General features: G+C 42.8%; 2 protein-coding genes and 1 long non-coding RNA gene across 4 annotated transcripts; 2 read left to right on the plus strand and 1 right to left on the minus strand.

The window, feature by feature from the left end:
- The first annotated feature begins 753 nt into the window (after positions 1 to 753).
- LOC113014124 (tyrosyl-DNA phosphodiesterase 2-like) lies at positions 754 to 7610 on the plus strand. Its single transcript, XM_026155437.1, has 7 exons — positions 754 to 817; positions 1273 to 1355; positions 1445 to 1690; positions 1823 to 1914; positions 6757 to 6875; positions 6966 to 7136; positions 7223 to 7610. Exons 2-7 carry the CDS (start codon positions 1303 to 1305, stop codon positions 7502 to 7504), a joined length of 963 nt encoding a protein of 320 aa, XP_026011222.1. The 5' UTR covers positions 754 to 817; positions 1273 to 1302; the 3' UTR covers positions 7505 to 7610.
- An 858-nt stretch (positions 7611 to 8468) lies between these two features.
- On the plus strand, positions 8469 to 13140 carry LOC113014125 (tyrosyl-DNA phosphodiesterase 2-like). Its single transcript, XM_026155438.1, has 7 exons — positions 8469 to 8582; positions 10966 to 11048; positions 11136 to 11309; positions 11429 to 11520; positions 12203 to 12321; positions 12401 to 12571; positions 12658 to 13140. The coding sequence occupies exons 2-7, from the start codon at positions 10996 to 10998 to the stop codon at positions 12937 to 12939; spliced, it is 891 nt and encodes a 296-aa protein (XP_026011223.1). The 5' UTR covers positions 8469 to 8582; positions 10966 to 10995; the 3' UTR covers positions 12940 to 13140.
- Positions 13141 to 13211: 71 nt separating this feature from the next.
- LOC113014132 (uncharacterized) lies at positions 13212 to 14112 on the minus strand. Of its 2 annotated transcripts, XR_003270930.1 has the most exons (4): positions 13946 to 14112; positions 13615 to 13762; positions 13391 to 13525; positions 13212 to 13268 (listed from the first exon to the last, which is right to left on the minus strand). It is a non-coding gene; the product is annotated as an uncharacterized LOC113014132 (long non-coding RNA). The 2 variants fall into 2 exon arrangements; XR_003270929.1 differs by having other exon boundaries at positions 13391 to 13762.
- Positions 14113 to 24751: the final 10639 nt, after the last annotated feature.

Below are 24751 nucleotides of genomic sequence, written 5' to 3' on the forward strand. Positions count from 1 at the left end.
TTCATTTTAATGGAAAAACTACAAATTTACCCCAGAGTACTAAAATATCGATATTATAATATGATAATCGATTCTAGAACATAAATTGCTGGTATCGGAAGAATCGATATTTCAGTATCGATCCGCACACCACTAATGGTGAGTCCAAGTTTTAACCACTACACACACAGTTATGCCTGAAGCTGTTGATCCGCTGTTTTAACAGCTACATGCAATATAGGGCAGATCGCGGGGTGCACCTTAGACGTGGTAAAAAGTAATTTTGTGTTTATGTGTAATGTCTTTACTTACATTTATGTTTTCATGAGCAGGATTTACAAAGAGGTCATACTTTTTTTTTTTTTTTTTTTTTTTAAAGCACGTTATGTGAGAATCTTCATGACCTCGGTATTCTACCTACGTTATTACCAATCCAGCGCTTTTTGGCCGCTTAATAATGTTGTTTTTGGTCAAGATGATATCATTCACGAGGGATACATTTGACATATAATTCACAAATTATAGACCAACAAGTCATTTACTGCAGTTTAAATGCCGGTGTTTTAGGTTAACTGGTTATATTTGTTGAAATTCCTCTGCGTGTTCCAGATGTTGCATCCGTAGATTTGTCATTTTCACTGAATGGTTGTCTCTGTCGGCCAGTGTGCTGTTTAGTCAGGCGGTTTGCTCCTAACTGAACTGTGAGTATCACTAATTTACGTGGGTGTGTTTCCTGAATCAGCTGACCGAGCGAACAGGAGGCATCCAGGTAAACTCGAAACTGTCGAGCTGATCCGTGGCATAGTGGAGAAACTGTCGACTTGTGATTTGCACAGAGGTATGATACTACGCTGAAGAATTTAATTTCTTTTAGTTATTATTGTTATTTAAATCGTTTCAAATATGAAGAGGGTTAAAGAAGAAGAAGAACTAAAGAATTAATGAAACAACATGATTCAAGTGTAGGTTTAGTCTGCCTGCCTTAAAATCCACACGTACAGAATAGGAATTAGGCATTAGGGGGTTTGTAAATATGGATAGAGATTTCAAATAGTTTAGTAATTATTTTTATATTATTTTCTGTATGTTTATTAAAGGTTATGCAAAATTGATAGAATGGGTGGAGCTAGAACATGTCAACATACTTTCAACCACATTTGTGTTGCAACCATACACACAAAGACACAAATAAACATACTGAGAAACTGCCTGGGTGTATTTGCAGCGAAGCTATTTTTTTTTAAGTTATAATAAATGAATAGAAAGCTTAACCTGTTGTGACCTTTCTTTTAGAGATCCTTGAGCTAACTTGTTGAAGCAGACATGGAGAGCGACTCTGAAACACACAGTGGTGAAGATACTACTCCTGATGACTGGTAAGTCTGCTGTCTGTTCTCCTACATGTGGTGAAGTTTGTTTATGACTCTTGTATTTTTCATTGACTGCTTCTATGAAAAATTTGCAGGATGGAATTGGCTGATGACAGTCCTGCTGCCAGTCCTGCTGCCAGTCATGGTGACAGTCATGGTGCCAGTCCTGCTGCCAGTCATGGTGACAGTCATGGTGACAGTCCAGCCAACAGTCCTGCTGTCACACAGGAACCCTCAGAAAAAGAGGATTTTAAACTGTCCCTGATCACCTGGAATGTGGACGGGCTTGATGTGGAAAACCTTCCAGAGCGTGCCAGAGGCCTGGTTAAATATTTAAACTTGTAAGCACGTGTTACATTTTTCACACTTTAAGGCATCGTTTGGGAGAAATTGTTGCTGGAGATGCAACATTTTCCTAAAAGCTGCATATATGTGACAGTTAATATGATTGAAGTAATTTTTTGTAAATGCAGATACAAACCTGATGTGGTGTTCCTGCAGGAGCTCATTGACCCTTATGTCCACTTCTTGAAGAAACGGTTTGTCAGTTACCTGATGATTGAAGGTACAGTATGTCAGATACAGGTAGGAAAAGTCCATGTATGAATGATCAAATGGTGATTAATGGCTGAAGGTAGTTGAACTGCTTTGGTTTCACGTAGTGTCACACATGAGGAGAGCTGTTAGGGACTTTAGTTAATATTAGTAACATCTGTATTCTTCCTTCACTGTTTTTATAAAACCTGACTGTTGTACCAACACTACCAGATTGGCTGATCAGATTTTTGGAAGCAGGATTTTGTAATCAAATTATCACAGAACTCACTATGAGCAGGGGGCTGGTCCAGATGGGAGAAAGAGTGTTTAACAAAATACCTGATTTGTAAGTATCGAAATAAATGAGCAGAGGGAAGCATACATTTTGATTGCAGCTGAGCAAATGAAGCAAAACAAATGTCGATGTAGAGGTCCTTAATAGTGTGAAGAACTCATTCTGACCATCTGAACAGCAGGAACAGCTAAAACATTATTCCAGAAAACCCACGTTCTGGCGTTGTAAACCCATAAATAGTGCCTGAAATCTGGGAGGCCTAATCCACCCTCAGAGGTGGGTTTCTGCAAGTGTGCCTTCACAACTCTATGGGATTTATTTGCTCATAAGAAAGACAATGATAGAGTCAATAGTTTGATTAAAAAAAAAAAAAGTAAGAAAGATGGGAATGTTTTGGAAGAGATGAATACATTTAGGAAGAACAACTATTTTAATTATATTAAAACATCTAAGTAAAGAAAGTGGGAGAAGTGTCCAATTATCTATCTTAGCTTTAATACTATCAACCAGGTCCTGAAAGTTCAATTTAAATAGTAGCCAGAAAGTTGCCCAAATTTATTGATGAGGCAAGCAGGGGAGGCAAAGAGAGCCTGGCATCTGACAGTGTCAGGGCCACATCATCTGCAAGTAAAGTGATGATGGACTCGACTGGACCACTGGATATACCTACAATGTCAGAGTTGTTCCTAACTGTAATGACTAGAGGCTCCATAGGCAAGGCAAGTTTATTTATATAGCACAATTCAACAACAAGGTGATTCAAAGTGCTTTACATAGCTAAAGCAAAGCGCACAGGGGACAAACATCAACCCTGCCTAGTCCCTCAGTGAAGTAGAAACAGATGTGACTTTATTCTGAAGGTCTTTGTGGATGATTCGGCGTCACACAACCCAGACACCAGTGAAAATAAAGCAGGATGTGCAGTGGTCACAGAACATCTTAGCATTAGGCTCATTATCATATCACTAAACAGAATATGGAACTAGACCACAGCATTAACATGAAAACACACTAACTTCATCTCGTTGGAACAAGAGTGAGGGGTGAAAGAGCGCCCTCCTCCAACGTGAGCGTGCCAAGCTTCAACTCAGTGACGTGCAGAGTGAGACTCTGAGTCACCTGGGAGGGATCAGCAATGAAACGTAGATAACACCTGAATAGACAATCAGGCTGGTTTTGCCTGAAAGGTTCAGTATGTTTTTCAGTTGTGGTGGTTATTGATGAGACTTCTCTAATAATTTTACTGATACATCCACATGACTCTCCAAACGTCACAAACACAGGAAAGCTGTATATGAATTGCTGTGTTTCAAACTCTTCTCTAGTCCTGATTTTATTAAAAGTAAATACAGTAATTAAAGTATGCAAATTTCACAGATACTCGACTAACAAATTACTCGTACTCATTCTGTATGGCAGCTAGACTGCTTCCTGACACGTAAGAAAGCTGTGCATTAGATCCTCATTATGCTAGTAAATATAACAACAGCTGTACATTCCTTTGTCATATTTACTGAATTCTGAACATCATCTGAAACCCTAAACTAGACTTTTGTGGTCATTCCACTTCATTAAGGGGTTTCACTGGGCCTCAAACATGCTTTGAGCACCCAAAGGATGAACTTTTTCTTTCGGAGCTAAATGTGACCGACCGCTTTGTTTTCCCCAGTGGCACCAGTGATGTAGGCACAATAATTGCTAATTGTAAATAGCACTGGGATGTTTTAAACTGTTATCACAGTGTTATTGATGCTGTTATGTCAAACCGATTACCTTACAACAGTAAAAATCACAAAGCACTGCATAGATAGAAAAATGCTGATCTGTCGCTCTGCTGCAAAATCCAGATCAAAAGTATTTGATGTACGTTGGCTGTGCGGAAACACATGGCAGCTTCTGGTTTTACCTCAGACTATGAAGGGCATTGGTCTCAAAGTTAGATCATGGTTTGTTGTATTCATTTATCCACCGGTTCAGTCACAGGCACTATCCCCTCATAGTACAGTTCCAAGGACATCTTTGAGGCTGACTCTAAAGTGTTTACGTGCCACGTCATAGGTGGCCCTGGACAGGTCACTGATAAGGATAAAGCACACAACCAAATTCACACCATGGCAACCTTTCTTAGAACATTTGTTAGACACCGACGATAAAGACAGATGGATAAATTACATTTATTATGTTCAGTAAAGGGTTGCTGATTCCACTGTGGACCTAAAGCCACATGAAATCAAATGGATGTAAGAAGAAGTCGCATGACAGGGAAAAAAAGAACGGCACGAAAGCAGGGTGTGTGTGATGTTTGGTGATGAATGTTGTACCTTCATCCCAAACAATATTGCTGCTAATGGATATTTTAATGGATTTAATAATACAGTTTGATAAACATGTCTCACACCAAATGGCTTCCTTATCTCAACAACACTCTCTCATAAATGAACAAATTAATTTAACTAAAGTTTTAAAGCTGTCTTTTTGCAGTTGAACAACCAATGCTGTTTCATATTTCCATGTGTAATCTGATAGCTTTTCCTTTGTATTATTACTGCTATGTTTGCACAAAAATTTAACACTCCAAGAGCAACTGAAAATAAACAGAAGGGTGGAGACTCAGACTAAGAAGAGCGGGTAGGTGGTGAGAATCCAGAGAAAGGTATGCTTAAACGGCATTTTTAAGAGATGTGTATTTTTTGATAAAGCTTCTGTTTAACATTAATTGCAATGTATCAATAAAAGAGTTGATACACTCCTCATTAAGGACATGGAAGTAGAGATATCAGGCGCTTTATGGGCCAATGGGTTGAAGAGGATTAAAGAATGCTCTGTTAATGCCAGATTACAACTTATATGGTTCAAAGTCCTTCATCGTTTGCATTTCTATAAAACAAAGCCAGGCAGTATTTGTCTATTATCTATTTCCTCATTGCGTGATAGATGCAAAGCAGTCGAAGGAACCCTTGGCCCTTGAAATGTTATAAATGCTGTCGTGTATTCTATGAAAACAGTTTTGTCAGTGAGAATTACATACTTATCTTTTGTTAAATACTCAGTTTCCTGTACCTCTGTACTATTTTTTTCTCAAACTGCTCATCAGTTCCCTCTGACCCATGTGCTGTTACATGCAGCGCGTTTGTTTCTATGTAATCAGATGTGTGTGTGTGTGTCATGGTACAAATTTCACATGTTTGTCAGAAACAGGAAAATCAACAGTCTGTTGGAGTCACTGCACTCATTTAATCATCTGCACGATGGAAGATAAATCCCCTTTCCCTGAAATAATGGCAGTCATCTAGTTTACATGTCAAACCTAAACCCACCAAGTTGACAGGACAGCATGACAACAATAGAAATGCAAGTTTAAAAGATTATTTTTAAAGACTATTATAAAAGATCATTTCCTTTATTTAATTAATCTCACGTGTTGTTTAATCATTAGAAAGCATCTTATAATTTTAACATATTATCACTAAATTTGTTGACTGATCACTAATTGGAGGCACCGGTCTATTAAAAAATCAACCTGTTGTCCTGCAAGGTCTCGGTCAGCAGTAAGTGTCTGTTAAGTTTTCCAATTTTAACAGTAATGGGAGATATGGCATGTTTATGAGTATAAGCTGGTCTGCATTACACGCGTGTGTGTGTGTTGTTTGTTAGTAAACGGGTTAATGCATTTGCTGTTAGGATGTGTGTACCTTTTGTTGTGATGCTCAGGACCCTTTCTTAACCTTCACTCTGAGTCAGTCTGCCTTAGTTTTTCCTGGTTTTCCGTAACCCAATCTTCATGTGTGCCCACACTAAAAACAGCCTTCATTGTTCCTCTATGTTCTCTTCTCCCTCCTTCTCACGGCCGCTGCCTGCGTCTCCCACATCCTGCAGCACATCATGGTTATAATGCGCACATTATCAGCAGTTCAGTGGGCAGTTCTTCTTCAGCTTTGTCTTATTTTTCAGTTATTCTGTCAGTCCGGGATCTTCTCCTGTGTGAGGAAACCCCTCCCTACCTTACAGTTGTTACCAGGGATGTTTTATTTTCATGCTGATGTCAGCTTTAACTGACACAATGAAGTCAGTTTTTCTTTCTTGTTGACTAGACCACCCTGTTATCATACACCCAAGAACAAGCAGCCTGTCTGCTCTGTGTTGTGCTCTGTAAGTGTTTAGCAATTTGCCTTCAACACTCAACTCTGTTAACTCCTCTTAGTTAACCCTTCACACCGTGAGATCGAACATTTGACCAGAAACAATTTGACTTGCCCATGTGGAGCATGGGCTTCTTTCTTGGTCAGCACACTCTCAATCGGGTTCACTATGGACAGAGATGCTGGTGTTCCAGCAGTTTCCAGTTCATGCAGGTTTGAACTCCTAAACATTCTAACTAATTTCCTCTCCTACAATTTTGATTGTGACACATTCAAATAACTTGAACGGATGAGATAGAAATGGCTCTAACTCATGTAAATGTGCAATTCCCTTTTCAAATCCCCAGCCCATGATCACTGGTATAAATGAGAACCTACCTGTCAGTGGACTTGTATTAAAATAGTTTTTGTTTTGTCTTCCTCTTGTGTTGACCAGGTGCTGAGGAAGGTTACTTCACAGGGATGTTGCTGAAAAAGTCACGAGTCACATTTGTGGAGAGTGAGATAGTACCTTATCGCACCACTAAGATGAGGAGGAACCTGCTTGTCGCTCAGGTGTGTGCAAAATCATCTCTGATATTTTCTTTGTGTGCATAAGTTCTGCTGAACGTGACGCTCAGAAACATTTTTTTTTGCAAAAATCAGGTGATCGTCGATGGCCAGAAGCTGTGCCTGATGACATCCCACTTTGAGAGCTGTAAGGCCAATGCTAAAGAGCGTATGAATCAGCTGCATGTGGTGAAGTGGAGGTTTAAACATGCACCTGATGATGTCACCGTTGTGTTTGGGGGAGACACAAACCTGAGGGATGCGGAGGTCAGACGCTGCTCCTTCCACTCACATACAGCCAGTAAACTTGTAACAAGTAATCACAGTAATTCTTTTCTCTGGACCCGTCTCAGGTGACCAAGGTGGGCCTGCCTGCAACTGTCTGTGATGTGTGGGAGCGACTGGGCAAGCAGGAGCACTGCCGCTACACGTGGGACACCTCTGCCAACAACAACAAGAAAGCTTCCTACCCTGTTCGCTTCCGCTTTGATAGAATCTACCTCCGCCCGGCCGTCAGACGTGGAGTCCCATGTCTGGCCCCTGATCACATGGCCTTGGTGGGGCTGGAGAAGCTGGACTGTGGACGCTACACTAGTGATCACTGGGGAATCTACTGCACCTTCACAGCTGAATAGAACTACACAAAGCAACCAAAACCATGACAGTTAAGCATTTTATTTTAGATCAGCCGCTCTTTAAATGACTGTAACACTATGCAGGAAGATGTTCCTCACCTTATTTTAATCGGTTTTATACTCTAATGTGTGTCTGCTTAAGTGTTTTATGTGGTTAAAATGACAAATTAAAATATGAAAAGCACCAATAAATTTTATTGATATGCCCTTACATTGATGGATGAAAAGTCCATTAACAGAAGTCTGACAGCTCTTCAGCTTTTAACCTTGTTACATGATCTTCCTCAGTGGATGGAGTTGGGACTGAAAAACACCACACACAGCATGAGAAACCCTACTGTGATGTTACTCTGTGTGTAATATAAGCATCAGGCCACTAGAGAGCAGTACACAGTTGAATAGCAACTGTGTCAACACTGACTTACAGGACTGAAAGTAGTGTTATGAGAAGTCTTAATGGTGAGTCCAACTTGTAACAGCAGCACACGTATGCCTGAAGCTGTTGATCCACGGTTTTAACAGCTACATGCAGTAGCATCCATCCACTCTCTTCCGTTTATCTAATTCAGGGACTGGAGCCTGTCCCGGCTGTTATAGGGCAAGAGGCAGGGTACACCTTAGACGTGGTAAAAAGTGATTTTGCCACATGTGTTTTTGTTTTATGTGACATTAAAAGAAATAAAATTTGGCATATTTTATTAAGGACCGAAAGCCCCCACCCCGGTTAATATTTCTATTTGTTGTAATAAAGTTTGTAATTAATAAATGTAGTTATTTCAAACCCAAATCCGTTTGGAAAAAGCCAGCTTTGTTTGCTTTTCTCTGTTAATTATTCTTTATCTGTATGTACACTGATTAAAGTTTGGGTAAAAACATTGTACAACCTTTATAGAATGGGTGGAGCCAGAACTTCGACCTTAATTTGATTATCACGAGTTTAAGTGGGCGTGTTTCCTAAATCAGCAGTAGTCGTTAATCAGCTGACGGGTGAACAGGTTGTGTGAAGGTAAATTTGAGAATCTGCCGAGCTGGTCTGTGGCGTACTGGAGACAGTGGTTTATTTTACAGAAACACAGAGGTACGATACCAGCCTGAATACTTTCGTTTTTTTTAAATTATTATTGTTATTTAAATAATGTCAATATGAAGAGGTTACACACATATTACAGACTGAAAGTCATTTTGATCAGTAAGACTGGAACAGAGCTTAAAATTTTTAAAAAGTTCCATCAATTGATGGCAGGAAGAGAAGTCAAAAAACTTGTTTAAATTAACAAATTTATAAACAGAACTCTGTCATTCAGGCACAGAGAAACTAATGAGTTATAATCAAGCAGGCTATTCATGTTTAAAGTTGCATAAGACAGTTTTTAGTTTTTATTCTTTCAGCTGTAGTTTGGAGGGTATTTAATGGCCTGAGAGCACATACAGAATGGGGATTAGGCATTAAGGGGTTTGTAAATATAGATGGAGATTGAAAATAGTTTAGTAAAGTGTTTTACACATGTATACAATTATTTATGTATTTATTTTTGTGCGAACACACTTTGAATTGTCTTACGGTGTATTCCTAATAGTATCTAAGCACATGTGGTCTTAGTGTGGTGCTGGTGTTGTTGGGGCTGAGTTGTGTTGGAATCTGTCTGTGGAGGGTGATGGCCAGAAGTGTTTGTCTTGTTGTCTGGTGGAAAAATAAATGTCTTTCACTTTCAAAATGCCTCCTACCTGGGCCCGTCCACACCCAGCTCACACCCAGGAACCACCAAAGCTCAAGCTGCCATCAACTACAACCTGTGGGAACGCCAGCGTCACCGTCTCACTGCTCCAAAATCAACGTCTTCAAGCTCGGCTGAAGTTTGTAGCTGCTCACATAGACAAGCCAAATCCTTATAATTTCAATTAAATTCTGTTTTATTTATACAGTAGAAAATCACAACAACAATCACCTTAAGGCGCTTTATATTGTAAGGTAGACCTTACTATAATACATTCAGACAAAAACCTAACAATCATATGACCACCTATCAGCAAGCACTTTGGCAACTCCCTTTTAACAGGAAGAAACATCCAGCAGAAGCAGGCTCAGGGAGGGGCAGCCATTTGCCGTGACCGGTTGGGGTGAGGGGAGGAAGACAGGACAAAAGACATGCTGTGGAAGAGAGACAGAGATTAATAACAAGTACGATTCAAAGCAGGGAGGTCTATTAACATATAGCGAGTGAGAAAGGTGACTAAAGAAGAAATACTCATTGCATCATGGGAATGTTGCAGCATAACTAAGGGATGATTAATAGTCACCTGATCCAACCCTAACTATGTGCTTTAGCAATCTGGAGGAAGGTTTTATAGTCAAATGAGTCAAAGACTGAGCTTGTTGGACACAATGACAAGAGGCGTATTTGGAGGAGTACAGGTGAGGCTTTCATCTGCTGTCAAGCATAATGGTCGTAGCACCATGCTCTGCTGTGTTTTGTTGCCAGTGCATAAAGTGGATGGCATAATAAAGGAGGACTACCTCCAAATACTTCAACTTCACCTCAAATCAACAGCTAGAGGCTTGAAACTTTGACACAGCTGGGTGTTCCAACAGGACAATGACCCCAAACCCATCAAAACTGGTTTTGAATGCATAAAGCAGTCTAACATGGAGCATCTGGACTGGCCTCCCCAAAGCCCCGACCTTAAACCTATTAAAAACTTTTGGTCTATACTTAAAAGCTGAATCTGAGCCACAAAACCAACCAATTTAAATTAACTTTGTTTCCAAGAAGTGTGGTCAAATATCCAGCCAGATTTATGTCAGAAGCTGATCTCTACCAAAAGAGTCTGGCCGAGACTCGCCATCACCAGTGTGTGAATGTGTGTGTGAATGGGTGAATGACTGAATGTAGTGTAAAGCGCTTTGGGGTCCTTAGGGACTGAGTAAAGCGCTATACAAATACATGCCACTTACCATTTAATCAAATATTATATGGGTTATATGTCATCATTGAAGACGCTGATTTCTGTAATAAACGTTTTCAATTTAAAATATGTTATTAAAGCCCAATCTTTTTGGAAAAATTCAGCTCTCATAACTTTGATTTAATTACACACTTTTGAAATCTGTGGTGGTGTTGTATCAAACCTTTTATTTCTTAGTTTTTGCTTTTTTGCTTGCTTGCATTTATATAGTGTGGTACTTACTGAACCTCTGTTGTTGCTTTGTTTGCTTTTCTCTGTTCACTGGCCTTTCTCTGTTTGGGGAAGGAATTATGCAACGCAGAATGGGTTGGGATAGATACAATGGGAGGAGCTAAAACATGTCAACATACTTTGAACCTTAATTGTTTGCAACCATGGACACAAAAAGTCAAATAAACATACTGAGAAACTGCCTGGGTGCATTTCCAGCAAAGCCATGTTTGTAAAGTTATAGTAAATTATTAGAAAGCATAACCTTCCTGGGACTTTTCCTTCAGAGATCCTTGAGCTAACTTGTTGAAGCAGACATGGAGAGCGACTCTGAAACACACAGTGGTGAAGATACTACTCCAGATGACTGGTAAGTCTGCTGTCTGTTCTCCTATGTATGGTGAAGGTTACCTATGACTCTTTGTATTTTAGCTGACTGACTGTGAAAAACTTCCAGGATGGATTTGGCTGTAGACAGTCCAGATGGAAGTCCTGCTGCCAGTCCTGCTGCTACACAGAAACCCTCAGAAGAAGAGGATTTTAAACTGTCCCTGATCACCTGGAATGTGGACGGGCTTGATTTGGAAAAACGTCCAGAGCGTTCCAGAGGCCTGGTTAAATATTTAAACTTGTAAGTACCTGTTACACTTTTCACACTTTTAGGCATTGTTTGGAGAAAATGCAACATTTTCCTAAAAGCTGCACATATGTGACATTTAATATTATTAAAGTAAATCTCTGTAAATACAGACACAACCCTGATGTGGTGTTCCTGCAGGAGCTCGTTCCCCCTTATGTCCAGTTCTTGAAGGAACAGCTCGTCAACTACCTGATGATTGAAGGTACAGTATGTCAGATAGATACAGGTAGGAAAGGCACAGGTATGAATGATCAAATGGTGATTAATGGCTGAATGCAGCTGAGCTGCTTTGCTTTGACTTCATGTAACACATGAAGAGAGCTGTTAAGGACTTTAGTCAATATTAGTAACATCTGCATTCTTCCTTCACTGTTTTTGAACAAACTCTAAGGGCTTAAGTGCACATGAGGTAATCAAGGAGATAGGACACACCAGGGAACAAGGGTGAACAAAATCTGACTAACGAGACAGACTGAACAACACACACAAGACAAAAAATCCAGGAAGTAACACAAACACTGAGACACAGACTAAGGCGCATGAACTAAAAACTGAGACTGGGAATAAAAAGACATGGAAACACAAAACAGACTGGAGAGGCAAAAGGACAAAACACACAGAGAAAAACATGCGAACAGGACTACAGACATATTAACTAGACAAGACAGGGAACATATGCAGACACAGAGACACAACAGGGAAGGCAGGGATCACTAAGGGAACTAAGATCAACCAGGGAACAGAACTAGAAACATGGATAACAAAACTCAGAAGAGCTAGGAACTAATACTCAAGGAATAAACAAATCATTGACTAAAGATTTGATTTGAAGGGGAACCAAAGCTTAAAAGTCTCCATCTTTCTCTTCCTTTTGTGTTGATCAGGTGGTCGGAATGGTTGCTTCACAGGGATGTTGCTGAAAAAGTCACGAGTCAAACTTGTGGAGAGCGAGATGGTAGCTTTTCCCACCACTAAGATGAGGAGGAACCTGCTGGTCGCTCAGGTGTGTGCAAAATCATCTCTGATATTTTTTTTCATCTCCATAAGTGATGCTCAGGAACATTTTCGTTTCCAAAGCTCAGGTGATCGTCAACGGTCAGAAGCTGTGCCTGATGACATCCCACTTTGAGAGCTGTAAGGAAAATACTGCAGAGCGTCTGAAACAGCTGCATGTGGTGAAGCGGAGGTTGAAACATGCACCTGATGATGTCACCATTGTGTTTGGGGGAGACACAAACCTGAGGGATGCGGAGGTCAGACGCTGCTCCTTCCACTCACATACAGCCAGTAAACTTGTAACAAGAAATCACAGTAACTCTTTTCTCTGGACCCGTCTCAGGTGACCAAGGTGGGCCTGCCTGCAACTGTCTGTGATGTGTGGGAGCGACTGGGCAAACAGGAGCACTGCCGCTACACGTGGGACACCTCTGCCAACAACAACAAAACGTTTCCCTTTGTCGCTCGCTGCCGCTTTGACAGAATCTACCTCCGCCCGGCCATCAAACGTGGAATCCCACGTCTGGCCCCTGATCACATGGCCTTGGTGGGGCTGGAGAAGCTGGACTGTGGACGCTACACTAGTGATCACTGGGGAATCTACTGCACCTTCTCAGCTGAATAGAACTACACAAAACAACCAAAACCATGACAGTTAAGCATTTTATTTTAGATCAGCCTCTCTTTAAATGACTGTAACACTATGCAGGAAGATGTTCTTATTGCCTGTAAATGATTCACCTTAATTTAATCAGTTTTATCCTCTAATGTGTGTCTGCTTAAGTGTTTTATGTGGTTAAAATGACAAATTAAAATATGAAAAGTACTAATGAATTATAATGTCTTTGTTTTGATGTACACTTACATTGATGGATGAAAAGTCCAAATAGAAGTCTGACAGCTCTTCAGCTTTTAACCTTGTTACATGATCTTCCTCAGTGGATGGAGTTGGGACTGAAAAACACCACACACAGCATGAGAAACCCTACTGTGATGTTACTCTGTGTGTAATACACGCATCAGGCCACCAGAGAGCAGTACACAGTTGAATAGCAACTGTGTCAACAGTGACTTACAGGACTGAAAGCATTGTTATGGGAAGCCGTAATGGTGAGTCCAGTTTTAACCACTACACACATATGATGGGGGTAGGGGGACTCTCTCTCTTGTTCACCACACTCCAGGATACGACGACAAGGAGAAACCTCAACCTGCATGCAAGGAGGGCAAGGGTCACTGGGAGAAGCCACAAGGAAACTCTTGAGAAGTCAACTAAGTAAAGAGCCAGGGTTTCACTAACCAAGTAGTTCAACATTCCAGCAATGAGAGAATGTCCATCCATGCCTTAAGTAGGAGCCGTGATTGCTCATCTTCCACAAGTGGGAAACCAGTTTTTCAACCTTGCTCTGGTTCACTCCCACATTCCTGCACACTGCCTTCCACTAAGTCTGCACAAACAACTCTCAATTAATGTGAATATCTAACTTTTCTACTTGTTTTATACTTGAGCAATGCAATTAACCATTAAAGGGATCTAAAACTGGTTACAGTCCCCATACCCCATACCATATATATCACATATTAGCTGTAAATAAAAAGTAATTTACAGCAGATTAAAAGTGAACAGTCACCTTTTGGTCTACACCTCTGTTTCAGGTTAACTCATTATATTTGTTAAAATATTCCACTCTGCGAGTTCCAGATGTTGCATCTGCAGATTCGTCATTTTCACTGAATGGTCGTCTCTGTTGGCCAGTGTGCTGTTTAGTCAGGCTGTTTGCTCCTGACTAAACTGTGACTATCACCAGTTTAAATGGGCGTGTTTCCTAAATCAGCTGACGGAGCGAACGTATGGAAGTAAATCTTTCATCTGTAAATCTTACAGTAAAATCTGTTGAGCTGATAGTGGAGAAACTATCCACTCGTGCTTTATTTTATAAAGCTGTCATTCAGGCAGCTGAATTCAGGCACAGAGAATCTAATGAAATAATAATCAAGCAGTCTATTCATGTTTAGATTTGCATAACACAGTTTTAGTTTTTTATTCTTTCAGCTGTAGTACGGATACTATTTAATGGCCTGAGAGCAAGCAAACAATTAATGCAACAACATGATTCAAATGTAGGCTTAGTCTACCTGCAATTAAATTGGTTGGTTTTGTGGCTCATATTCAGCTTTTAAGTATAGACCAAAAGTTTTTAATAGGGTTGATGTCGGGGCTTTGGGGAGGCCAGTCCAGATGCTCCATGTTAGACTGCTTTATGCATTCAAAACCAGTTTTGATGCGTTTGGGGTCATTGTCCTGTTGGAACGCCCAGCTGTGTCAAAGTTTCAAGCCTCTAGCTGTTGATTTGAGGTGAAGTTGAAGTATTTGGAGGTAGTCCTCCTTTATTATGCCATCCACTTTATGCACTGGCAACAAAACACAGCAGAGCACGATGCTACCACCACCATGCTTGACAGTGCACAGACACTTCTGCGTTCAGTAGTACTTTATTTCCAACTGTGCTTTTCCCCCTGCTGTTTCTGGCATCTGCCCTAGATGCTGCCACTCCGTCATTCCCATTGTATGTATGTGTGTGTGTGTGTCCCGCTCCTTCTCACTGCAAAACATGAGAATGGGTTTTCTCATCAACACAGTTCTGCACACCTGCTCCTTCCCGCCTTCACGCCGCCCCGTGAGCTCACTGTGTCAGCCCTCCTCTGCAGCAGAGGAAATCAGCCACGATACCAGCAGGTTATCCCAGCATTGGGATCCTTCAAGCCACTGTAGCGGGGCGTGGTCTGAACAGAGAGTGACTGGGTGCCCCAGGAGGTAGTAACGAAGGGAGTCGACCGCCCACCGGATTGCCAGGCACGTCTTCTCCACAGTGCTGTAGCGGGTCTCCCGCACCCTGAGCTTGCAGCTGACGAGGAGGATGGGACAGTCGGCTCCCCCTACCTGCTGGAACAAAACGGCCCCCAGCCCTCTGTTCGAGGCGTCTGTCCGCGAAATAAACGGGAGGGAGAAGTTAAGTATGAACAACAGTGGGGATCCGTCTTTACCTGCACAAACAATGCCTGGCACTGCTCCATCCACTGGACCAGATCTGGGGCACCTTTTCGGGTGAGATTTGTTGAGGGACTAGTCAGGTCCGTCCAACTGCATACTTCTTCGGGTTGGCCGTGAGCCCCGACTGCCTCAGGGACTTCAGGAGCGCTGCAACCCGCTGCACATGCTCCGCCCAGGCATCGCTGTAGATGATCACGTCATCTAAATAGGTGGCGGCATACGCAGCTTGCGGCCCTAGCACCCGGTCCATAAGGCGGCCATTTTTTCCTTAGACCCCGCAGACAAGGGAATCTGCCAGTAGCCCTTGGTCAAATCCAGCGACATGAAAAAACGAGCAGTGCCTAACCGGTCCAGGAGTGACCCGAGGCATCAAACCATGACACCTCATTCACCTTGCAGTAGTCCACACAGAACCGTATAGACTCATCTTTCTTCACCACAAGAACTACGGGGCTACACCAAGCACTGTGCAACTCTTCTATTACTCCCAGCCTCAGCATATCGTTCAATTCCCGCTGAACAATTTGTCGCTTATGCTCCGGGAATGCACCGTCATGCCAGGCTGCATCTCAATATCTTCCGGCACTGGCACGTCTGGCTGCCGCTGCTCACCGATTTATTCTCATTTTTATTTGTTCTAAAGTTATTGACAACAACTTGAACCAAGTTGTAATCCTGTTGTTCTCCCTGTCTCTGCCCCACCCTTTCACTCATTTGAATATATACAGCTCCTTGGATCTACTCCCACCATTATATGTACTGTGTACCGGCCACCTAAGCCAAATAAGGATTTTTTTTAATGACTTTGCTGCTCTTCTTACTCATTTCTCGGTACTTTCCCCAAATTTGATAATTTTTGGTGACTTCAATATCCACATGGACAATGATAACATCCCCCTTTCCAGAGATTTTACTTCCTGTTTGGAAAGTTTTGGGCTTCTACAATACATAAAATTTTCTTCTCATTTTAAAGGTCATAGCTTGGATTTGGTCTGCTGTTCTGGCATTACCCCCACTCACTGTAAAGCCCATTTGTTTCCCCAATCTGATCATATGTTTATTTCTTTTAATGTAAATACAAAAGCCTACAAAACCTGTACACCCCGTGACATCACATTTAGGAAAATTAGTAATATTAACCCTGCAGATCTTTCATCTGCCATTTATGACTTTCCATTTATTCACAGCTCCTCATCCCCAGATGAACTTGTTTCTCACTATAATGTCGACCTCCATAACCTTCTTAACATATTTGCTCCACTTAAACACCGAACTGTCTCATTTTCCTGTTCAGCACCACGGTTTACTCTTAACCTGCGCCATCTCAAAGCTAAAGGACGCCAACTGGAACGTCTGTTTAAGAAAACTGGATTTACCATACACAAAGAAATTACAAAACCTCCAGACTCATTCCCCTCTCATATGGACTCTGCTGACTTTTGTAACTCTCTTCTATCTTTTTTCACTCATAAAATCACTGATATTCACCAACAACTTAACTTTGTAGGAGCTTCTAACTGTGAAGTAGACTTTCTGTTTTCCTCGCTGTCTTCCTCTCAGTCATTTTCAAGTTTTATTCCATAGCTGTTGTATCAAATCTTATTAAAAAATCTAAATCATCCACTTGTCAGCTCGACCCTCTTCCCTCTGTGTTAGTTAAAGCTTGTCTTCCCTAATTGGCTCCTCTCATAACTAGTATTATCCACTCTTGCCTTAACACTGGAATTTATCCTCCATCCCTAAAAACTGCTTCCGTCATTCCAATTCTCAAAAAGGCTGGTGCAGATCCCAATAATTTTGATCTCCGCCCTATATCAAACCTCCCCTTTATTTTGAAAATCCTTAAGAAAGTTGTTGCCTCCCAGCTTCACTCATACCTCAATGACCATAATCTCTACAAACAATTTCAGTCTGGTTTCCGCCCCAATCATAGTACAGAAACTGCTTTGTTAAGGATTACTAATGATCTTCTGTTGGCAGCTGATTCTGGTCTTTTAACCATTCTCATCCTTCTCGATCTTAGTGCGGCATTTCACACAATTTCTCATATCCTCCTGAGCAGATTAGCATCCATTGGCATTAGTCACACTCCCCTTGCCTGGTTCACCTCATATCTCTCAGACCGCACTCAGTTTATCCAACTTAAATCACACTCTTCACGTCTCTATCCTGTTTCTGCTGGTGTCCCCCAGGGTTCAGTATTAGGGCCTCTTTTATTCATTATCTACATGCTCCCTCTTGGCCAAATATTCCGAAAATATTATATTAATTTTCATTGTTATGCTGATGACACCCAGCTTTACATTTCCTCCAAACCCAATTCATCCCTTCCACCTACCTTCCTCTCTAACTATCTTATGGAGATCAGATCTTGGTTCTTCTCCAATTTTCTCAAACTTAACAGTTTTACTCATTGGCACAGCCTCTACCTTAACCAAATCTCACAGTTTCTCCATTAATATTGAAAATTCCCCCACCCTTCCTTCCCTGCAGGTAAAGAGTTTGGGTGTCATACTTGACAGTACTCTCCCATCTCAGTCTCACATTAATTACATAACCCGGTCTGCATACTTTTACTTACGCAACATTAACCGACTTCGTCCCTTCCTTACTCCCCATGCTGCTGCCATCCTTGTCCATAGTCTTATTACTTCCCAGATCGATTATTGCAACTCCCTCCTATTTGGTCTTTCCAATAAGTCCCTCCATAAACTTCAACTTCTTCAGAATTCTGCAGCTCGGGTCATAACTCGTACTCTCTTAAGAGACCATATTACCCCAATTCTTCAACAGCTTCACTGGTTGCCCACAGAAGCCACGATAAACTTCAAAATCTTAATTCTCATGTTTATCTCTGTGATCTGATTTCATATCACCACTGTTTCCTGCTCTCTCAGATCTTCATCTGCCACTCATCTTGTTGTTCCTTCTGCTCGCCTTATCACTATGGGGCACAGAGTTCCTTCAGCCTTAAGAAATATAGATTCCCTTCCCTTATTTCAGTCACAACAAACTCAAACTCAGAAACTACTTGTTTAAACTGGCTTACTCACTTTAATACAGATTTTACTTGCTGTCAAATCGTGTGTTTGATTTTTTAAATTATTATTATTTGTTGTTTGTGGTTATATTTTGCTGTTTTTTTTAAATATTTTAATGGATTAGAATCTATTTTAATCTACTGCTTTATTGATGTCTTTTTCTCTTTGTAAGGTGGCCTTGGGTTTTAGAAAGGCGCCTTCAAATAAAATGTATTATTATTAATATTATTATTAATATGGTGCTCTATGAGAGACATAAGGCGGCAGGGGGGAGAATACATCAGCAAAGCGCCGTTGCAATGCAGCAACATCCGCTCTCTGGGTCTGTGTGAGATGATTATTACAATGGAGAGAGGTGGGAATGGTGGAATTTGGCACCTCCAGCACCACCTCATCTCTCTCCTTAACCAGGCTCACCAGAGCAGCGGTTTCAGCCTCTCTCCAGGCTTTAACACTAGATTTACTAAACCTGCGCAAATTTGCGTGACTTCCCTCAACCCAACACCTACTAGAATTACTGGCTTTTTTTATTTTCTGGTGCAAGTCCCGAGGTGTTATTCACCCCTGCTGAGATTTTCACAGGTCGTCAGCTCGTTTCTCCTCCAGCTTTTGTTGTGCAAACCACCCTTGAGGCCTGGCACATTTGCATTTGTTCACTCAGAGTTGCTCAGATCCAAGGCAGGCCAAACCTCTGTGTTACAATCTTCACAAATGTCTGCCGTATCTATACAAAATATCCCACACATTGACTGACCTGTAAATATGAAAGACACACATTCACACCTTCCTTGACTCTCAGCACAGATCTTCCATTGTTCCACTGTGACTGTGTATGTGTAGGAGTGGCATTGCATTACCACAGCACAGTGCTGTGCATAAAAGCAGACCGACCCAGGCGGGAGAATCATTTCTTGTTCGCATTTCTGAGAACGCACATCAGGGTGGCCTCCATATCACTGCCACGCAGGAAGAACCTCTCCGCGCAACAGGCTTTGGCCTTGCTTCAGGAAATGGACGAAGCAGATTCTGATGTAGGAAAGGTTTCATTTGGTTAGCAGGCCACTGATACCTCCTCAGAAGAATCTGAAAAGGAGACGGAACAAGAACCCAACATGCCTCCACGGAAGAGGCCCCATGATACTGGGAAGCCCAGCCAGAGCCAGACGGCAAAAGACGGCACCGTGTGGGTTGAAGAGGACATTGGAATGCCCAGTGCAGTAGCAAATCGGTCGTGCTTCACTGCACAAGCTGGACCCACAAAGTCTGCTAAGGTTTGTCACTGCCATATTACATATGATATTTATATAAACCCATTTAGAGTGAGGTCCATGTAAATTTACCATTCTCTATTTGTTTATCTTCTGACAACGTAAGATTACAAGTGTGCTCCAAAGCTTCCTTTGCCTGTTAGACGTGTGAATGCTGCAGACCATCAGGGAGTGTACGGTCCATCAAGCCCACAGAACAGAGCTGGACTGGAATTTGTCAGTTCATGAACTGATGGTATTCATTTCAATTCTGTTTGTAAGAGCAATCATGTGTCCTGTTGGTGCCATTGTGGATTGCTGGTCATAAAGATTTCTGGTGCCAGTAATCAAAGAGACAATGCCCCGAGATAGATTAATTTCAATTATGCAACACCTTCGATTTGATGACAAGGACACGCGGGCAGAACAGGTGAAAACAGATAAATTTGCGGCGATCTCCGACATCTGGACACGCTTCAACAAGAACTGTGCTAAGAGTTTCACTCCAGGAGAACACATGACCATAGATGAACAGCTGTTCCCTACCAAGGTTCGTTGTCCATTCACACAGTATATCGCAACCAAGCCAGACAAATTTGGGATCAAGTTCTCAATGGCCGTGGACTTGGACATCAAATATGTCTGCAGTGCGTCTCCTTACTTGGGAAAAGACCCCAGTCGTCAGAAGGGAGAGAGGCTGGCAGAGAACGTGGTCATGAAACTGATGGAGCCGTTTTTGGATGATGGGAGAAACGTCACAACAGACAATTTCTTTACTTCACTGTCACTGTCGCACAGACTGCTGCAGCGCAAAACGCCGTTATGGGGCACGGTGAATAAAGTCTGGCGTGAACTTCCTCAACTTGTGTGGATGTATTCCGTAAGAGCAGCAACACGCAGGTGGTCAGTAGCGGTTTTCTACAATATGCTGGACCTGGCGGCGGGGAATGCCTACATTTTGTACAAGGCATGTACAGGGTGGACAGGCAAAAGAAGATTGTTTCTGAGTCTTCTAGCTCAGGAACTTCATTGCCGATTCATGTACTGGACTATAACGGACTATAAACTTACCAGCTTCTTCAATGATGAATGGCGATGCTTCACTGGCTGATGAGCTGAACACGTTTTATGCTCGCTTCGACGCCGCAGCAATTAAAACAACAAACGGCTGCGCGCGCTCGGAGTGCACCAGTGAAGAAAATGCATTCGTCATCACAGAGCATGCCGTGAGGAACACCTTCAGGAGGGTGAACACCAGGAAGGCAGCAGGACCAGATGCAATCCCTGGCCGGGTCCTTAGAGCCTGCGCTGATCAACTAGCACCGGTGTTCACGGAGATCTTCAACCTCTCCCTGGCCCAAGCTGTGGTTCCCACGTGCTTCAAACGGTCCATTATTGTCCCTGTTCCAAAGAAACAACAGCCCGCTTGCCACAATGACTACCGTCCAGTAGCACTGACTTCAATTGTGATGAAGTGTTTTGAAAGACTGATGAGAGATCACATCACTTCTTCACTTCCTCCCACCATCGACTCACTTCAGTTTGCTTACCGGACTAATCGTTCCACAGACGATGCCATATCTCACCTGCTCCACACATCCCCGAGTCACCTGGACACTGGCAGAGGGAATTATGTTAGGATGCTGTTCGTGGACTACAGTTCAGCATTCAACACAATAATTCCCTCTAAGCTTTTCACCAAGTTGACAGATCTAGGACTCAGCTCATCACTGTGTCAGTGGATCCTCAACTTCCTCACAGACAGACCCCAATCAGTGAGGGTAGGAAAACAAGTCTCCCCCTCCATCTCACTCAGCACTGGAGTGCCTCAGGGCTGTGTTTTAAGCCCCCTGCTGTACTCACTGTACACTTATGACTGTGTAGCCACATCAGACACCACCTCCATTGTCAAGTTTGCTGACGACACTGCTGTTGTGGGCCTGATCTCCGACAACATCGAGACGGCCTACCTGGAGGAGATTAGGAACCTGGAGACCTGGTGCCAGGAGAATAACCTCCTCCTAAACATCAGCAAGACTAAGGAGCTGATCGTGGACTTCACTACAAAGCAGGCGAGGAATTACAAACCCCTCATCATCAGTGGCACGCCAGTGGAGAGAGTGGACAGTTTCCGATACCTGGGTGTCCACATCACTCAGGACCTGTCATGGTCCTGTCACATCAACACCCTGGTTAAGAAAGCCCGTCAGCATCTCTTCTTCCTCAGAAGACTTAGAGACTTCCATCTGCCACTGAAGGTGCTCAAGAACTTCTACTCCAGCACCATCGAGAGCGTCCTGACGTCAAACATCTGCACCTGGTTTGGGAACAGCACCAAGCAGGACAGACGAGATCTGCAAAGGGTGGTGCGCTCGGCAGAACGCATCATTCAATCAGAGCTCCCTGACCTGCTGTCCATCTACACCAAGCGGTGCAAGTCCAAAGCTAGGAAGATTATGATGGACCTCTCCCATCCCAACAATGGACTCTTCTCACTGTTGAGGTCTGGGAAGCGCTTCCGCTCCCTTAAGGCCAAAACAGAGAGAATGAAGAGGAGCTTCTTCCCCCAGGCTATTCGGGGCCTGAACCAGGTGTAGGACTGGACTCTCCCAAACACGTCACTATAAGACTGGACTCTCACACACGTCACCACACGCACCACCACACATTTCCTATAATCCTATAATTCCTATAATTTATAATCCTTATCTTTATAATCTCTTCTGCTATTTGCACATTCTTTACTGTAAATTCCTAAGTTAATTTGTAAATTTTTGTAGTAAATTGTAAATATTGTAAAACTTTTCTTCTGTCATTTAATGGTCGGGCATTGTACAGCTACAAGCATTTCACCCCCATGTCATACTGTGTATGTTTGTGTGTGTGTGACAAATAAAATTTGAATTTGAATTTGAAATTTGAATTTGAATGTAGCACAAGGAAATATTAGCTCAGATGCAGGCTGCTGAAGCTGCTGCAGCTGCTGTGCCAGGGAATGTAAAGACAACGCAGTGCCAGTGGAATTTACGCAAATTTGCGCAGGGCTAGTAAATCTAGTAGTAGGGACTCGCACCAGGGGAAAAAAGGCTCAGTAATTCTAGTGTTAAGGTGTGAAACAGCTGTGTACTGCCTTTTGTTCCTGGAGAAGGTATTTAACTGAGAGCCATGCTAGGCTCAGGGAGACTCTGCTGACCGTCTGTCCCGCAGTCATGCAGGGACTTCATCAAGCTTGGTTGTCTGTTCTTTGTGTGTTTTGATTAAAGAATGTTAGCTACCGCTCACCGCTCGTCAGGCTTTATTTAAATGGAAAACTTCCACAACAAAATGGCGTTGTCGACATGATAGTCCATGTGGTCGCTGAACAACGGTTTCGTGGAGGGGCTGATCACCCCTGAGGGAAAAGGTACCTTTGTCCTACCAGCTGTTGAAGCGAAGGAAATGGAAGAGTCACAGAACCGTGTGTTTCAGTCACCACCGAGACCATCAACTTTGAGGGGACTCCTGCAGATGGGTGAGTTGTAGCTAACTTTGTATACAGTCATGAGGAGTTTTTTGTCTGGCCAAGCCGTGAAGTGCTTGCTGCTCCGGAGTTTGAGTCTCCGGGAGGAAAATCCTGGGGTTCGAGTCCCCAGGCTTGTGTTCGGTTCCGGTGTTGTGCAAAGAAAAGCAATCGTCTGCCAGAAAGTAATTGCAAAAACACCGGTCCATCACAGGGAACGGTGGTTCGAGTCCACTGTTGATAACGTCTGCACAATACAGTGTGCGGAGTGACGGTATTTTAGCACTTTTCTGCCGAGAAGGGAAGAAGGCCATTGCAGGGGACGCTCTGAATGTAAATATGGGATCTAGATCCAGTAGCGGCGGATGTTTCACCCAGCGGCCAGAGATAAAACTCAATATTTGACTGTATGGTAAGAAATGTGAGTGCAAGTATGTTGTGAGATGAAAGAGAATGGTTGTGTGGGAAAAGTTGATGTGTGTGTAAAAACAGTGAAAAATGGGGTTAAAAATCTTGAAAATTGGGAACAAAAACAGGAAAAGAAAAAAAAGAGAGGAGTGTAGAAATGTGTGTAAAAGTTGCCTCCAACTAGCGGGAGAAGGTGGTACACCAGCTCCCCTAGGGTGGACACACACACATAAAATTAGCAGAATTGTCGATGAAAATAAGCAATAAAATAGGAAGAGGGTTTGGTGTTCTTCAACGTAGGGCAACTATAATCTCTCTGGGTTTTTAAGAAAGGCGAGTTCAGAACCAGAGAGGGGAGATGTGTTGTTTTAAGGAGGTTAAGGTGGTAAATCTGCAGCGCTCCTCCCCTGTCCGACCGGGCGACCTCATAGTCAATGTCCCCCACCTGCCATGTGACCACAGGGGCCCCTTGCCACTTGGCGAGCAGTTTAGAGCTGGAGGAAGGGAGTAATACAAGCACTTCGTCTCCCGGTGAAAATTGCCTGAGCCTAGCCGCTCTGTTGTACAGGGTTTGCTGACGTTGCTGGGCCTGGAGCAAATTCTCCCATGATAGCCTCCCAAACCTGTCCAACTTTGCTTTCAAGTCCAGCACGTATTGAATTTCATTCTTTGCGGGGCTCGACCCTTCCTCCCAGTTTTCCTTAATCAGGTCGAGTACCCCCCGCGGCTGCCTGCTGTACAGTACCTCAAAGGGAAAAAAACCCTGGGAAGCCTGGGGCACCTCCGGCACTGCACAAACAAAGAAAGAGGAGTGTCCACTGTGAGCGACCATCTTTGAACAGAGGCGGTGGTTTACGACACCAACTGTCTGCCATCTATAATCCAGTTTTGAGATCCCTTCCCAGACGCCTTAACGCCCACTCACATCCTGGGCCATCTGACCTCAGGAATTCGCATGATAAGGTGGGGCCAGGTTTCACAATGAACTCACCCGAAACTCTGGCTGATTGGGACCCACGCCCAGTTTCACACCTTGGCTCAGGCGATTAGAGGATCATCAGGGGGTCCTTTTGTCCCTCTGTGGGGGGTTACTCCCACTAGGTTTATATCTGGGACTCTCCACCATTTGACCTTAGAACTGAAGAAGCTTCTCGGATGAGAGGTGAAACATCTTCAAGCAACTTAAAGAA

Source organism: Astatotilapia calliptera, chromosome 22, assembly GCF_900246225.1.
Source record: "Astatotilapia calliptera chromosome 22, fAstCal1.2, whole genome shotgun sequence".
In the NCBI taxonomy this organism is placed as follows: Eukaryota; Metazoa; Chordata; class Actinopteri; order Cichliformes; family Cichlidae; genus Astatotilapia; species Astatotilapia calliptera.

Excerpts from the sequence above, each read along its gene's own strand:
- LOC113014124 (XM_026155437.1), top strand. The coding sequence starts at position 1,303 with ATGGAGAGCGACTCTGAAACACACAGTGGTGAAGATACTACTCCTGAT. Across the intron at positions 6,876-6,965 it reads GGAACCTGCTTGTCGCTCAG|GTGATCGTCGATGGCCAGAA; the intron begins GTGTGTGCAAAA and ends TGCAAAAATCAG. Across the intron at positions 7,137-7,222 it reads CAAACCTGAGGGATGCGGAG|GTGACCAAGGTGGGCCTGCC; the intron begins GTCAGACGCTGC and ends GACCCGTCTCAG.
- LOC113014125 (XM_026155438.1), top strand. The coding sequence starts at position 10,996 with ATGGAGAGCGACTCTGAAACACACAGTGGTGAAGATACTACTCCAGAT. Across the intron at positions 11,049-11,135 it reads GATACTACTCCAGATGACTG|GATGGATTTGGCTGTAGACA; the intron begins GTAAGTCTGCTG and ends AAAAACTTCCAG. Across the intron at positions 12,572-12,657 it reads CAAACCTGAGGGATGCGGAG|GTGACCAAGGTGGGCCTGCC; the intron begins GTCAGACGCTGC and ends GACCCGTCTCAG.